At 40.3% G+C, this 17498-nt stretch overlaps 1 protein-coding gene across 1 annotated transcript; it reads right to left on the bottom strand.

Annotated features, from left to right (window-relative positions):
• Positions 1-7102: 7102 nt before the first annotated feature.
• ubac2 (UBA domain containing 2) lies at positions 7103-14944 on the bottom strand. The gene is made up of 10 exons (XM_038737744.1): positions 14768-14944; positions 14197-14321; positions 12959-13078; positions 12484-12590; positions 11678-11801; positions 11485-11532; positions 11157-11265; positions 9442-9584; positions 9125-9271; positions 7103-8819 (listed from the first exon to the last, which is right to left on the bottom strand). Exons 1-10 carry the CDS (start codon positions 14796-14798, stop codon positions 8712-8714), a joined length of 1062 nt encoding a protein of 353 aa, XP_038593672.1. The 5' UTR covers positions 14799-14944; the 3' UTR covers positions 7103-8711.
• Positions 14945-17498: the final 2554 nt, after the last annotated feature.

Raw genomic sequence — 17498 nt, 5'->3', positions numbered from 1 at the left:
CACAGGCAGATGAGACAACTTCATAAAATTCAGTGAGTGTTTTATTGGTTTTATTGGCATGATTGACCTCTAGTACAGCACACTGCATGGCTTTATTAACAGGATGAACGATATGTTTTTATGATGTCAGTCAAATGCTTGCTTGCTTCTGCAATTTTTTCTTAACCAAGGGACCAAGGACAGGAAAGACTTTGGACATCCCATTGAAGTCAACAGAACATACAGTATATTTTCATCGTTTTTTGGTCTAGCTAGGCTAGCAGCATGACTCAAGGAATGGCAAGGTCAGGCTGTGAGTTGGTCATCCACTTTGGCCCATACTGAAATTGGATTGAACTGGAAAGTATTGGATGTATTGCCTTGGAATTTGGCCCACACAGTCATGTTCACTCCGGATGAATTAAATTCACTTCTGTGATCCCTTAAATTTTCATCTAGCGTCATCATCAGTTCAAAAATGAAGTGCAGGCAATACTTTGGTTTATGACCAAATATCTGCAAAACTTTTGTAAGCTACGTCAGACAGTCAACTCGAATCCGCATGATATATTCTTCTCACTGCAACATATACTGTATGTGTAGCTCAAGCACTAAATATAGAAGCAAGCGGTGAAGCTGATTGCAGTTCAGGTACATGCTTGAAATATTTGGTAGTAGTACAAATGTTTGTTTACAAAAAATGTTTTGTTGTCTGGCTGAATGTTATTAGTTTTTCATCTATGTTTTGATTTTGTTATGTATGTGACAATTTTGTCACCATTCTTACAGCATTTCACACCTCCATTCCTGGATCCACCTGTTGAGTCACTCATCATCATCACTCCTGTTCTACATTCAAATAATAATGTATTCGATGTGAGTTAGTTCACTGATATGTTCACTGATATTAGTCTGACTGGCTGATTTTAGACCCTAATCTGTCGTTTACCTGCAGCATGTAGTTATCATGCAGTCCATGCAGTCATTGCACTGAGCATTTCTAAGAAGAACAGTAGGCATTATGACCCCTTCATTTGTAAGATCCATTTCTCCGAACAAAACCCATGTGTAGACTTGCTGACTACTGAAGTAGCTGATGTGCTAAGAGGCTAATGACCAGGAACAGGATGGTGAGTCCATGAATTTTAGAAACAGGATGCCCAATTAACACTACTTAGAAAGACTGATGGAGCATGGAGCAGGCATTGTAAGGCTATGAGTTGGCAGAGAGCAAAGGAGAGTGTTGAAAGAAGATGGGTCTGCAAAAAAAGTCTCTCTTCTGGTTGTTGAGTCAAGAAAACGTCTTCCTGCTGTGTGTCAGTGGCGCAGAAAGACAACCAGAATCAGCTATAAGCCTCCATGATAAATGCACTAACAGCTGGATGCTTCCACAGTCAGGACAATGTCGGAAGTGTTTAGTGAAGTTGGTTTTAGGTCGGACGTAATGGATCTGCTGGAGCTTGTATGTGTATGTGTGTAAAGTTCACATAGAGGAGCAACGGAAGAGAAAGCTTTCATCAGCTTAACACCTTAACTAGAAGTCTGAATGGGTACTCTGTGTTCATCACATTTATAGACCTACAAGCATGCATACACAGATGCATAAAAATAAACGCACCCGCGCACGAAGCATGCGTACATGCCATACCGTGTGTGTGTACAATTACAGAGGAAGTGAACCTTATTAAAGGTCAGTGGACACTGAGATTCCTGGGAGTGTACTCAGTCCAATTCAGGGGCATGGAAAGAGCAAAGGAGGCTGTCTCCACTCCTGTCAACATTCTGGACCTTTTAAGTTTTATTGTGAGTGTCTGTGGTGCATCAGAGTTTCACTCATGTGTGTGTGTGTGTCTGTGTGTGTGTGTGTGAGAGAGAGAGAGAGCAAGCAGAAAACGTAGTGAAAAGCTCCTAATATTTTAGATGAACGCTTTTCAGAAAACCAACAACCAATTATTCTGTTTTGCTGCGGTCTTTAAATCTCACATAACGGTGGCATCTGTACTTATCTGGAGTTACCTCCAAATAAATCTCCTTCCAGCCACTGCGGAAGTGGCAATCACATCTTTGTCATAACATCACAATGTTGTTTATATGGTCCCGATGAAGGAAGGAGAACTACTCCCAAGGCTTTTCTAATTTGTAGACACAAGGACGGACATATGCTTGGGTTCAGTGACGGTTGATGGTCAAGAGTGATGGCTGATTACCTCACAGTAATGCTGATTAGAGAGTTGTGAGAGTTGAAGCGCAGAATGTTGTTTTTTTGGAGATGCTGGGGTTGCAAATGACTGTTTTCCCAGATGAGCATCTTGTGAGATTATGGGTTTCTTCATGGGATTCAGGCAGGTCTAGGCGCAGATCTAGTGAGAGAACAAACAAAAAGCAAAGACAAGTTGTCCATCCACAAGCTGTCATCATTGCTGAAAGAAAAAAACAGGTTGGACCAAACCACAAATCCTAAAGTGAACCTAGCCAAGCCCTAATGATTAAAGAAGACTGCTCTTTTTTTGATGTAACCGAAGCAAGCACAGACTAAACAGACCACAAGTGGCATACAGGAGCCAGCACACAATAGAAGTGAAATGCCAGATTCTTTAATGGCCTGAAGGCAGGTACATTTTTGTGCCCCATTAACTATGAAGTTCCTCTCAAAACATCCAGACGAAAACATCTGTGATATTTGCTGCCTGCTTTCTGCCCTGAGAATGGGATGCAAAGGCAGACACCTGCATGCAGACACACATTACATACAATACAAAGTACTTAAGACACAGTAACCTGTGAGTGTGAAATGCCTGGACAGACTGTAATTGTTAGAAGGAACCAAGCAAACAAATGGTGTCATTATCTCAATGCACACTAGCTTGAATATTATTACCATATCAGTGGGAGGCATCTGGCATTCTTGCCTTTGAGAGCTATGGGCTCACAAGTGAGAAAGAAAAAGATGGCATTGTTCTGACTTGTTCTCATACATCTGACATTTTCACTGTCAAACATGCAATGTCACAGTGAGAAAGTCATTCAGCTGTTTGGGTATTTTTGCCATGCACTGACATTCCTGAAACGTCAGAAATACCTCAGCATGTTTCTACAGAAGGCAATCCCTGCATGGGGGCACTCCCTTGTGCTGCTAATATTTTTTTTAAGCATTAGTGTACAGGAGGCATACAAATGATCATGCAGAAACACACTGAGAGCAGGAGGAAGGCTGTAATACAGGGTCCCCATGGCAACCACACAAAACGGCATGCACTCACCATGGCAACAGAGCGGGCGAGGGAATATATAGCGGAGATGGTGTTGGAGCTGGTGCTGGCCTCTGGCTGTTTGAAGTGATGCATGCATACCAGCAGCACAGCATCAGAAAGTGATTCACTCGCACTGAAACATAAACACATACCGTATTACGTCTGTGAATAAATACTAGTACTGAAATAAGTGTACATTTGGAACATGGAAAATTATTCCATGGTGGACCTTAAACTTAGTCACAGAGACAAATGCACAGTTCAGCAGTTGTCCCAAACTCTATGGAGCATTTTATCATCTTTCATCTCTTTGTTTTGGTTTTTCTTTAGTCTTTTGGTAAAGAAAACCCTCTGAAAACCATTATACCGTACCTGCCCAGCACCAAACGGTAGATGGCCAAAAGTAGCTACTAGCTGGCAAACATAATGGAGCATTTAGCAGCTAAAGAGACATATGTTTTTTCTCAGGAGAAGGTGGAACAGAGCTAAAAGGAGAGTGAATTATTGGACTTGCATTTGCCAGGCTGCCATGATTCCAAATGAATGATAATGTTGCTCCATGTAAGCTGGATGTGTAATGGATGTGTAAGCTGGTCAAAATTTTTCACCATAACTTATAAATATATCAGTGTTGTGTTAAGATCTCGATCCAAGTCAATAAATGCTGTCTTAAAAGAATAGCTCGACATTTTGTGAAACAAGCTTAATCGCTTTCTGGCATAGAGTTAGATGAGAAGATCGACACCACTTTCTTGTCTGTCCATTGAATATGTAGTGACTACCAGCATACTAAAAATAGCTAACTGCAGTTTGTATTTAAATTAAACAAATAACAAAATGTGTTAATTAGTGAGCTCAGAGGATTTTGTTACCTTCCAACAGAGCCAGGCTAGCTGTTTCCCCCTGTTTTCAGTCTTTGGGTAGCTGGCTTAGCTTCACATTTAACAGACATATGAAAGAGTGGTATTTTCTCATCTAACTCTTAAGTGTATTTTTGAAAATGTTAAACCATTCCTTCATGAATTTCCTCTACATTATTCTCATAAACTCATCTAAACCTAAACCTTAATTTTAAACTTAGCCCAGTAGCTAATTAACCCTACATAAAATAAAAGACTAAAACTCAAACTTTTCACAATAGGACAGAAGTACAGGAGCAGAAACACACACAGGCATGACTCTCTTCCTATAAAGTAGAGGAATGTCATGATGTACAGTACAGTAGGCCTTAGTTAATAGAGCCACAGACGGCTTAACTGAAATGACAAATAGCCAAACACAGCTGCTGATGCTTCAAGGCTACAGTTGGCTGTACCGTGAACGATAATGGTTTCACTGCCATACAAGGAAAAACACCCAGAACATACATCATTTGCTGTCACTGAGGCTTGTGATTTAACACAGGCATATGCGACTACATGTTCACACAGTGGTTTAAATGTAAAGACATGCTTGCTCACACAAAGTCAAAGCAAGTTTCATCACCTATGGACACCCATCAAGATACATAATGTACCCCAATTTTGAAATAAAAATGACTAAAACATCCTCCCAAAGCTCCAAAAATCGAAATCATTATCCCCAAATGAGGAGTGATTAATGCTGCAGATTAAGTGGGCATTTCACAAAAGAATCCCCCTAATGAGGTTGGTTTGTCAGTAAAGTTTTTTTCTTTAATTGGTGTCTTTAATTAAACACTGAAACACAAAGACAGATATTAATCACTCTGGTTTAAGCTGCTTTTCAATTCAGCAGCCATTAAAAGTTGCGCCGCTTGACTGGGTTTGACGTCAGCTGAGGTTGGATGGAACTGTGTCCTGTGTTGTGAACCTTTCCGTTCCAGAAAGAAAACATGTTTCTTGAGTGTGTGTGGGAGTTAAGGTGAGATTTCAAGTGTGACACGTGTGAGATGAAAAATATAGGCTGCTCAAAGTATCATTTTGTTCCTTTGTTGGAAAACGATATGCTTTTGAAATTCTTTGACTTGAAGATGTGAATAATTTCTCTGCATTGATATTCAGCCACCCTGGAGCGAGACTGTCTGCTGGAGCTGTCTGCTGAGCGGAATAATGGGAGAAGGTGGGTGTGGCAGAGGAATAACCAGCAACAACATCACCACCACAGACCTGACTCAATGTTTCCATCTAGTGACCAAACGAAAATTAACATTAACAGGTGGAAATTTTCAAAACAACAATGGTCACGTTGCATCTTCTGATGGTTTTCTATAGGCTTGGAAATGTACATTTCCCACTGGAATAATGCAACCCTTTAAATTCTGCTACACAGAACTATAAAATGCCAACACAATCTCCATGTATGTGTAAGCCGACTTTTATCACTTTAACAATAACTGGTGCACGTTTCCTTTAACCCCTGAAGGAATCACAGATATTGTTCCATTTTTATCTTTCCTAATGAGCATCTAGCTGGCTGAGAGATATTTGTCTTGGTTATCAACCAGAGTTTGAAATTAAATAGGCAAATTTTTCCCCCTTACCATACAATGTTCAAGAAAGAAATGTACAGTTACAGTGAGTCTATATTGTAAAAACACACAAAGCAATATTTCAAGAGCATCTCTACTTTGGATTCCATTAAAAAGCCTAAAAACCAGATACAATAATTTCTAAAACGCCCTTAGACAGGTTGTGAGAAAAGGCAGACTAAAGACTAAAGCATAAGCAAAATAATCCTGTTTATACACTGGTTTCCGCCTGACAGATCTCAGGTAGTGTTGGAGACAGACCACTCAGGAGGAAGTGAAATAGAAGTGTTTCTTAACTTTTTTGGCCTGTGATCACTTAAAATGAAGCTGTGTCTATTTGTGACCCCCTCATCACAGGGTTCAAATGTCTCTCAGTTGTGAGCAGTTCAACCAGAACCTCTCAGATTGTTTCACTGGTTAGTGACATAAAAAGGCAGAGCTGTCCAACATTTCTCTAGAAAAAGAAAAACTAAAACGACCCTCGACTGCCATCAAATATACTGTAACAGTTATGACTAACTGTGACTTATTATCAAAATGTATCCGATTATGAAGACATACATAGTACAGTTTTCCAGTTTTCCAATAAATGCAAGGAGTTTCAACAAGCCATTACTTTCATTTTAATGTTTACAACCTGTCTAAATTATACAGTCACTTTTTATTTTCTGTACATTGCTCATCCAGTATGTATTGTGATATTACCTTTTCTTTTGACACAAATTAACCCATCTTATTTTAGCACGAGAGCGCCATCATGTTTTGAAAATTAGTACTACAACAGTGCAGTGATTCCCTGTAAATGTTTAATAGGATATAATTTATACTGTATGGTGATTGCATCAAATATATTACATTTTTAAAGCTATTCAGATGTTACTCAAATTGTAAATTTCTATTTTTCAAAACCTTCCACATAATAGGATCATCTCTGTGAATTATATTTGGCATTGGCTGCATGGGATTTTGGAGATGATGGTGGTAAACAGCATTAAAGAAATACTTCAAAGTCAACATCAGCAAGAATGGTATTAGAGAGCAATAATCAATGATCAATTTATCCAGACAAAACAATAGAGGATCTCTCCTTAAGCCTTTTCTGGATTGCTAGAACATCCTCCATAAATTACACTCTGTTTAAAAACCTCCGCTTTTTTATTCACATGTAGTCCTTTAGCAGGCTGAATTTCCTGTAGTTAAATACAGTGGCTGCATGAGAATATTGGCGGATATACTTAGGAAGATCAGGCCACCGCAAAACATTTTAAAACTTTCAGTTTCACTTCATGACTCATGCTTTGTCAATTAAGGATTCATGTAAACTAAGGTAATACAGAAAACACAGCAGACTGTCATAATGAATACCTCCTATATGATGCAAATAATTGAGTCAGCGAGTTGATTTATTCCACAGATCAAATATGAATCATTACAGTTCACCAGAAAGTCGTCCATGCAACAACTCCCTCATCACACCAATATACTATTAGATCACTCTACATAAACACAAAAGACAGACTCATCTCAGTGGTCATATATTATCAATATTATGCACAAAATATAAAACTAGCATCTGTCTTTGACATCAATACACACTGGCTGCAATATTACTTTTCTTGCACATTTACATACAAAGTAATTACTATGCAGTGCATAGTCTCCATAAATTTCTCCTCATGATTTTGCATAATAAATATCAACAGTCTTTTAAGACTTGCTATGATTCAGACACATGTGCTGGCAGAGAACACACTCAGTCTGTTAAGGTAGAATAAATAAAACCTTGAGGAGTGAGTGCATATGCATTTGAGGACATGAAACTTCACATATGACCTCCTCGAATGTCTACTGTGCAGTGCACCAGTGTGCGTCACGTCTGTAAATGTGTTTGTCATTAACAGAAGTCGCCTCACAGACCCAGAGATAGCCCATCTGACCTGTTTCCTGTCAAAGAGCCCCGTCTGTCACCAACAATGTAGTTGTAGAGTTTAAAATGGGTCAAATTATTCAGCTCCGAAAGAAATTTGGCTCCAACAGTACCTGTCAGTCAGGCTAACTGCTTTGTTAAAACATCTCAAGCAGGAAAGGGCTGAGCCCTGCAGTTTCCATTAAACAGTGCCAACATAAAGAAATAACAACTGTGTAATAGAATCATGGTAAACAAGGTTAGGTTGTTCGTGGATTCTTTAATCAGGAATTCTGAATGTGTAATTATGACCTCTGCACCTCCTCGTGGAGTTAAATATAACCATCTAGCAGGTGCAGCATTCCTGTTGTCACTCCTATTGTAACTTTTTTTTGATGATCTGATCCATTGTCTCAAACAACTTGTGTGCCCTTTTCTTTATCTGTTAACCATGTCCATAACCATATTTATCATCTTTCACCAGTTATCGGGGTCGAAGATGCTGTGTAGCAATTTTGAAAGTAGAGTGGCAGTAGATGACAGTGGGTAATTAAGACTACTTCACATAGCTATAAAATGGTATCCATGTGGAGGGTGCTGGGATCTCAACTGATTTGTGTCCTTCAGCATCAGTTCTGTTTTGAAGAAATACTCCACTTTGCGTTTCCTCCACTGTACCGAAGACTCAGATTTACTGTGAGGAAATCTCTGACCTGTTTGGTTTCTGTATATTTTTCAAAGAGAACCCCATGGAGTTAGATGTCTAACTCATGTGCCTTGAGCAATGACGCCCGTTTCACACGAAGACGACCATCAGAAAGCTATGACGCAAATGTCTTTCACTTTGTGCTTCACACTTCTTCATTAATCAGCCTGATATTGGGCTCAGTTGAGGTTAAGTCAGCCCAACACTGCCCTAGGGAGCAGTGACACAGCCTCCAGATTATCTGTACAATATCGTTTGTCTCCACCATTCACTGTCACATTCATTCTTTCCAAAATGTTCTCTTTGCTCCTCTGCTTTGGTTGCTTTCCTTCCTGTTTTCTCTCTGTCCTCATTCACCTCTGTTTTTCTCTCTGAAATCTCTCAGTGTTGCAAGAGGAAGTTGGTTGCCATGTTGATATCGTTATTTGAAGCTCTGAGGGCCTCGAGGGCATCAATCCTAGAAAAGCCCATTTCCACCAACATTGCGACCTGTGTGACAAAAAAACCCATCAGTTGAAAGACATTACCTAAGTAAGCAGTGGCAGAAAATTCATCACCTGGGAATATTTCATAATTCCGTCCTGCACAAAGAAGAGCGTAAGTGGGCAGAAAATCTAGTTTTGGTGCACTAGAGTTACCAGTCTGTCTATGAAGGTTTTGAGGCATCCAGGTCATAAAATATGTGAAAGAATATCTAGAAGTTACAAAGTAAACTAAAACACTAGGAAAAAACATTGCAAAGGACACAGTACAAAAGGCACACACGTGTAAAACACACACAGACAAACACCCACCTGCTCCTCTGCGACAGGAGAGTTGTTCAATAGGGGTGGCTGTGTGGATGGGTGTGTCTGAGCCTGTGGTTGGGGCTGCATTTGGGGTCGGTTCTGTCCTCTGTGTCTCAGGGAGGGGAACAACCTGGTCCACTGTAACAACCCAGACTACACAGACATATAGGCAGAATCAAGTACTTTGTACATATGTAGAGATTGTACAGAATAGTCAAGGAGCGCAATTACTGGCATCTGATGCTTGAAGTGAATGAAGCTCTGATATTCTGTGTGTGCCGTGGTCAGTCAGTGCAGCAATAAGTCTGCATGTGTCCATCTACCTGTGGCTGTTGTCTGGTGTTCCGCCTGGCCTCGTTGTACTGGGCCAGCAGCAGCTGTTGGTCGAGCAGGTCCATCCTTTGCTGCCTCTGGATGTCCAGAGTGGCACCCATTCCCAGGGGCGTCTCGTTGCTTGGTTGGGAGCCTTGATGAACACAGATGTTAATAACACATTAATAAGCAGGCAAAAAAAAAAAAAAAAAAAAAAAAAAACGAAACCAACAACAACATGTAAACAGCGTGAAAAAGATCTGTACAGCAGACCAACGTTCACTTAATGGAGCGTCTCGTTTGCAACCGACACATCACTAGTGACAGGAGTTGGCGACAGGTTTCAAGATATACATCTGTTGCTTGTGAATAGTGTAACTATTTTAGATATCTCTGGTTGAATGTTGTACGCCTGTTTCACCTCTGACCAGAAGCGCGCTCTGTTGGATCTGTAACCACACTCAACAGTGATGTGAAAAGTTAAACCACAGTAGGTCGGCAAAGACTCTTCATGGGGTTACTCTTACATTACTCTTTAAATGATGGAGACTGGAGAGGAAGATCTTAGACATTTAAAAAGGTTTCGGTATTTTTTAAACATAGGTTGTGACTAATTGGGGAATCTTTTTTTAATATTTTTTAAAAATCAGTCCCGTTTTGAGCAGGCGTTGCAGTCAGCAGCAGCAAAACGGGGCGGCAACGTAATCCTTGCCGGTAATTGTGTTCCATCACAGTATATCCATTGAAGTGCTTGTTTTTACCACAGACAGGCTAAGATTACTACAACAACAGTCTGACAACGTTGTGGAAAGGATCCCACAGATGTTTAAGCAGAAATGGTCGCTTTATCGCTCAAAGCCACCATTGATAAAAACAGTAATTTTACCTGGAATAACACGGGAGTTGCTGGTCTACAACTGCCTTGGGTGGTGAGTTTGTTTGTGTTATTGTATTGGTGTTTTAAGGGTTAAAAACACCAAAGTCACACAAACTAACAGATCGAGGCAGAGGTAGACCAGAGAGCTAAAATTACTATTGTTGTCAAGGGAGTCTGGTGGCTTTGACTACAGCGAGGGACTTTTTCTGGTTAAACAAAGAGGATATTTTTTAATGCCATCTCTGTAGGGATACCATCCATTATGTTGTCAGACACTTATAACAATCTGAGCCTGTCCATAGCAAAAACAAGCACTTTAGTGGACATTCTTTTGAGAAAATAGGGTCCAGGTTATGAGAAAGCACGTCTTCACTCAGTTAGAAACTACTTTCATTAATGTATCCCGTATGCTTTCATACTACTATTTAATGATTACATCGTTGACCCATTACCTATAAAAATATACAATCTGCTAATGAATCGCATCTATAATCTATAATCTACTTTAGCCTAACTGTGTAGTAGAAGTATAGCAAATGGCCACAATATCCAGAAAATAAGACTAGCTTTGACCAGCAGAGAATCTTTTTAAGACAGCTGATAATTCAAACCTTAGTCTTAATTTTCGTAGAGGAGAACAGCAAAAATGTGACAGATAATTTAGCACAGGCTAATGTTGTATGTCATTCTGCATCATAGCAATGTTCAAATGACTAAAATGTACAAATATTACTATTCCTCAATTATACAAAGAGAGACAACACCATGTCAGGCCCTTCAACACTGCAGTGACCAGTGCAAAGGATCTGCACAGGATTTCTGTTTGTGATTACAAACGGTTGAACTCACTTGAGAAGACTGGCTCCAGAATATACCGTCCAATACAAGACACCCAGGAGGGTACAAAGAGGAGCTTCTGGAACCAGAGAACATTGGAGTGGTACAGCCCGCCTGAGATCTAAAAGACACATGGATTTAAAAAAACATGTATGAATAAAAAAAGTCTGTATGTCTGTTGTATTAATCAACATTACAATGAATAAAAAGACATATGAAAAAAGTTAGCCCACAGTCCCAACCTACAGATAATTAACACCAAACTCTGAATCTTTGTTTTAAATACCGCTCCACTTCCAAGATACACGGTAAATGACGAATGAAGAATTTAGATACTCACGATTCCACTGAGTGCTAGGAGCCACATGAAGGGTCCGGAAGTCAACAGCTGTGCCACAGAAGGAGAAGAGAGGAACACAGAAACAATGAAGATCAGACTAGTTGGAAAGCAAGTATTCGCAAGACTTTATGAACAATAAAAGAGAAAGCAAAATAGATACATGCATCTCTACGCAAGCTGAACATGGGCTTACCTGCAAGCCTACTATGTAGACAAGAGACTTGTTGGTGATCTGGACGTGGCCCAGGACCTGGGTGACCGGCATCCTGGGGATCAACAGGTAGAAAGGCACAAAAACAGAGAAGACTGGAGCGAGCCTGTGAGAGGAGAAAGGGAAAAATCCTGAGCATGGAGATGACAGGAAGAGAGACATGGCCAGAACTGAAACAAAAACAAACTTCAATTTCAAGCCTGTCAGTGTAATGTTTAGATTTTGTTGATGCAGCATCTAATCTAATAGCTATTCACAAGACATTCTCATAAAAATAAATTGATATTTAGCAGTACTAGTAAAAAAAAAAGCTAATCCAGGAAAGACCATGTTGGGTTTGGGGTGTTGTTAACTAGATACTTCACTACTCTACATAATAACTTTTGTCATAAATAATACTAATTGTAATAAAGATTGTCAAGTGAATTTATTTCCCACCTTCTGTGGAGGTGGAATTTATGCTGCTGTCACAGTCCACAACCATCTAAATACCGTGTACCCAAATATAATGGAGGGAGGGGATTAAGAAATTTAAAAATGGTTACTGCCCAAGGCTTACATGGTGATATGTGGAGGTGAAAAATAAAGAGTTTCCACTAAGGAGACAGACACACGGTTTGCACTTTGCTTTAAACACATCATGAGCCTAACTAAATACCAGACTATTTGAACTGCAGGATCCTCAGTGGCCATAAAAGTGACAAAACAAGCCACTCTCTTCACATAGACGCAGCACAAGCATTAGTGAAGTTTAGCATGCACTGTGGCTAAGTGACCAAGCTACTCACAATCCTGCAGGCAGTTCCTCCACCTCATAGTCAAATAGAAACTCAAATGCTTGGGCCAGCAAGAAGTCCATCAGAGCAGAGAGACACCAAGTGCCCAACAGGAAGGACTGGAATTAAGAAGAGCACCACATAGGATGGTTAGAACACCTAGAAAACGAATGTCTTAACATTTCACTACATTTTCACAAACACAAAGGGAGTGTCAAATGCTGGTTGAACAGCCGGTTAGTGAAAATTGCTGTGTGTCAGATGAGGAAGTTTGTGTGTCCTCTTCCCTAAAAGATGCAGTTGCTACACAGGTGAACTTCATGCAGATTGTTAACATTTTGCTTTTGTTTATGAAAGTAACTGCAGAGCAACTAACCCAAGCAAACCCCGTGTCACAGAACATGTCAACAATGTGTGACGCAATTCTAGCTCAGCTAAGAATATCAGAAAGTTTACTGATCTATTAATATTACGTTTTGGTACTTACAGCAAATTTCCTGGTGCCAAACCTCCTCTCAAATATTCGGAAGTTATAAATGAGCAGGCTGCTACAGAATGCATCCTTCACATCCAGACAGACCAGCCTGCCGCACAAAAACCTCCACACCTACAGCATGAGGGAGAGCAAAGTTATTACATATGCATTAAAAGAATTAGCCTCTTCCGGAGAATTGATAAGCACCCCCCGGAACCTCTGCTGTCACATGACCTTTGCAGAACTCAAGGTCACAAAAAAATTTCTGTTTACGACAGGCATGTACAGATGGTGGAGTTAGATCCATTTATTTAATGTGATTTCTTCTGATAGCCGGAAGTGAGTGTGACCCTGTTCCTCTCTCTTACCAAATTAAAAAGGTCACTCACTTTGACCAGTCTTTTCTGAATGACCCCTGTCTCACATATCAGACCCACCAGGAAGCACTACATTTAAACACAAACAATTTTTAAAAACAGACTAAATAATATCAAGTCACGGTCCACTTAGTGGAGCTTTAAACTGCATCTCATGGTCTTCATCAGTGAAGTGAACTGTTCAACACGTGCTGACATGTTAACAGGTGGTCATATATGGGGGGTGAGATCTGAATCCCTGTCTCCATTCATAGATGGTCTTTGGGCTTCATCTTTCTCCAGCTGTGCTCTCTCTTCTGGTCAATGACCTCTGACTCCTTTCCAAGTCAACGCTGTGAACGGTTTTGGTGTATTTGTCCTCCAGGGTTCTTGCAGTGTCACAGATGTAGTTAACATTACGTTGCACTGATTCGTCCTGCTATCATGTGATCAAAGTTCCTTAGGGTCCATAGGTCAAGTAAGGACAAACATGACAACTGTGCAAACTCCATTTTGCTGGTGAATACCATGAGATGTAGCTAGCTAGTGGATCCTTGACTTAAAATGATGGTGCCAAACTCCCATAGTGAAGAATGAACCTTCACGCTCATTTTTTAAAAACAATATGCCAGTCATCAAACACAGTGGGGATGGTCTTTCTGTTTTCCAAAACTCTTGTCCTAATGATGGTTAATGTACTATTTTATTGAAGAAAGACAGTGTGTGTGTGTGTGTGTGTGTGTGTGTGTGTGTGTGTGTGTGTGCGCGCTGGTGTTTAAAACAAGGAAGTTTCGCACAATGTAGAAACATGTGGCACTCAGAGACACATATACACAATCTTTAGTCTCTTTCCTCCATGTGTCACTCACTAACACACATACACTGGAGACCTACCTGGCGCTCTTGTGTGACAGCATGTAGGTTGTATGTGAACATCTCTTGGTACTGTGGCAGCAGGGCGAGCATCACAGTCATCCCATTGAGAACCAGCAGGAGGCCTTTAGACAGAGGAGCCTTGTCTGTGCAGAACAAACACACACAAACAACATAGGTAACGACGAGACAGTAACACTGCCGTCTTCTTCAGTGAGCAGCTTTGCATATGTTGAGGTAATATTAGTCAGCAGTTTTTGAAGAGAGATAAACGGTTAATTTGTATGTGGAGAGGCAGACACACATACTCCCTACTAGTAATACAAGTTCAGCTTCCCTTTATACAAATTTTGATTATTTTTAACAATGATACATTAGCTGAATCAACCGACTAAAGGGAAAAGCAAAACGTAGTTTAATTACCTAAACCCAGCTGTAACTGAACTTAACATTGCCTCGAGTAAATGAATGACAGCGACAAGCTAACTCCAGTTAGCTGAGCTAGCTATTTCCGTTGAAACTAACAGGGGAAGCGGTGAGAGGACTGCCACAGCCCGGCTGTCGTTGTGAACGGTGGATCTGGAATACTTACAGAGGCCCCGAGAGCCGGTGGTGGTAAACATGGTGTCTAGAAGAGTTACGGGAATTCAGACGAAGGCCGTTAATCCCAATGCGACACAAAACTAGCACAAAAACACCGAAGTAAAGTTGGAGAAAGGATCCATGCTGTGAGTCTGGGGAGAAAGAGAGAGTGGAAAGGCAATCTCCTACAGAAGCCCGAGAAGGCCAAGGAGAATTTATTCGCGGACAGCTGATATTATAATAAAATAGACCAGGAGAGGGCGCTGTTGCTCCGTGTTGAGGATCCCTGCTCACGTTTACTGATTAATCTTTCCTACACAACGCAAGTCTTTGAGAACTGTTGATTATCGATGAGTTATTTCTGTGCCCCATTGCTTAAGGCATGTGTCTAAATAATAACAGCATTTCCATTTTCTGTTTTAAGGAGTTTAATTCATGTAATTTATTTTATAAATGAAAGTATTTATGAGTTCTTAAAAACTAATGAATAAGATTCCAAATAACAAAACGGATTTTGTCAGCAGTGATAAATTGCTATTACTATTACTACTACTGATAATAATAATGATATTAACAATAACATCCATAACAACAACAACCATAATTATAATAATAATATATTTTCAACAGCAAACAAAACAAGAAAGCAAACTACAAATGACAAGTAAAGTCCCAGTACAATAATAAAACATACATAGAAGACAAAGATTATTAAAAAAATCCGTTAGTAATGTAAAATTGAAACAATGAGTCAGCTGAGAACAGCAAATTATTTTAAGCAAGCCTGTAAAAATGTGTTATAACGGATCTTGGTCCCTGTACATCACACCACAGTGCATCCACACAGCAGAGAGAACGGGTCATCTCTATCTCTAGACCTTGTCTGCCTAGTGACCACTGAGAGGTCCGTACCCTCAGGTTGACAACCATTGATGTGACGACTGCAGCACCCCTGCAGCTGGGAAATAGTGTCTTACTCACGTGCATTTCAGCAGGGATGCTGAAGCAAGATGATCCTCCTGATGAAAGGCAGTCTCCTTACACATGATGCCTCCCTGCTGTTTTCTTATGAACCTCAGACAGGGCATTCCCAGGCCCTGAACCCCTGGTCTAACAATGTCTGATCTTCAGACTTGTCATCTATGACCATTTGCTCAGTATGTAATCATGTCAAATTAAGTCAAGTCAATTATATATATATATATATATATATATATTCACCCCAATCACAAATCACAACTTTTCCTTAAGGAGCTTTACAATCTGTACCACATATGACACCCTCTATCTTTAAACCCTCGATTCGAGTAAGGACAACTGGGCAAAAAGAGAAACCTCAGGAGGAGCAACAGCGGAGGGATCCCTCTCCTAGGACTAACAGACTTGCAAAAGATGTCATGTGTATAGAATAGACCAACATAGTAAAATTGCAGTATGGACACTCTGGATGACAAAATAATAGATAAAATTAATAGTAATATGTGTTTATGGTTTGGATATCTACCAACCCACCGGGACCTGCACGCCTCAAGGACTCCAGGAGGCGAGCAGGAGAGATTGCAGCTGATCCCTCCCATCCTGGACATATACAGTTTCCTGCACGAGGCTGTGGTCCATCAGGAAAGAATCACGCCACAACAACAGTTTCTTTCCGTCTACAGCTGGCCACATCAACAAGGCCCATGACCCCTACTTACACTGACCCCTTACAGTACAGTATACGCATACTGTAAACTTGTGCACATACTGTAACCACGTGAACACTTGTGCACATACTGTAACCACTGTTTGTCATATTGTACACATTATTTATTTTAAAATATGTTTTTCATATCTTATTGTCAATTTTATATTTATGATTCTTGACCTGCAGTACTTGCTTTAGCTTTCTTTATATTTTCTACTTACTATGTTTATCGTTATGTACCAAAATACCAAAGCAAATTCTTTCTATGTGTAAACATACGTGGCAATAAAGCTGATTCTGATATGCATAGAAGCAGCTAATAGGGAGTGTTTCATGTCTTAAAGCCATGTGGTCAGTTTTCTGACAGAGTGGTAATAGTGTTAATTATCCTTGAGGCCTTAAGCAGGATGTGGCTGCACAAAGTCCAGATAAAAACATTTTCTTATGGTCCTTTGGCCTTATGCACACCTTGTCATATCTTGTCAAGGTCCAAACTTCCTTTGCAGAGGCCCTGCTTTGTCTTCCACTACAGGCTGCCAGTTTTACTCACATCAAATCTTGTGTATACCTTCATGGCCGGCTGTGATAACTCCTGAGCCAATTGATCCAATGCTTATGTTATGTCCAAGTACATTTGAAAAGATACGGCGAACAGCTGTCTAATAGTGTTGCTTTTCCCCATCATCCATAGATGCAGTAGCGTGTTAGTTCCCATTGGTTAGTTCCCACCCATTAGGTCTATTTGGCTGCCTGTGGTCAGATGTGACTGCAAAGCAGAGCTCAGGAACAGCTTGCTAATTGTGTTTCAGACCTTCTCTGTCACTGATGTAGGAGTGAGGTCTAAAAAGGTTGCTTTGCCCCTGTTCTCAATCAAAGATAATCAGATTAAACAGTGCAGAGACGTGTGTATGTGTGTGTGCAAGTGTTTGTGTGTGCTTACCAATAAAGAGACTCCAGATTTGGAGACAGCCTTGACTCCTGCTGTTTGCTTTGTTCATTAAGAGGAGATGAGCAGATGGTTTGCTGGTCTGTTGTGCAGTACACACATGCGGGT

The sequence above is a fragment of the Micropterus salmoides genome, unplaced genomic scaffold (assembly GCF_014851395.1).
Source record: "Micropterus salmoides isolate LMB-PRFRI ecotype aquatic unplaced genomic scaffold, ASM1485139v1 Ms_hic_scaffold_22, whole genome shotgun sequence".
NCBI lineage: Eukaryota > Metazoa > Chordata > Actinopteri > Centrarchiformes > Centrarchidae > Micropterus > Micropterus salmoides.
Note: the sequence above shows the minus strand (reverse complement) of the source record. Positions and strands in the feature narration are given on the sequence as shown.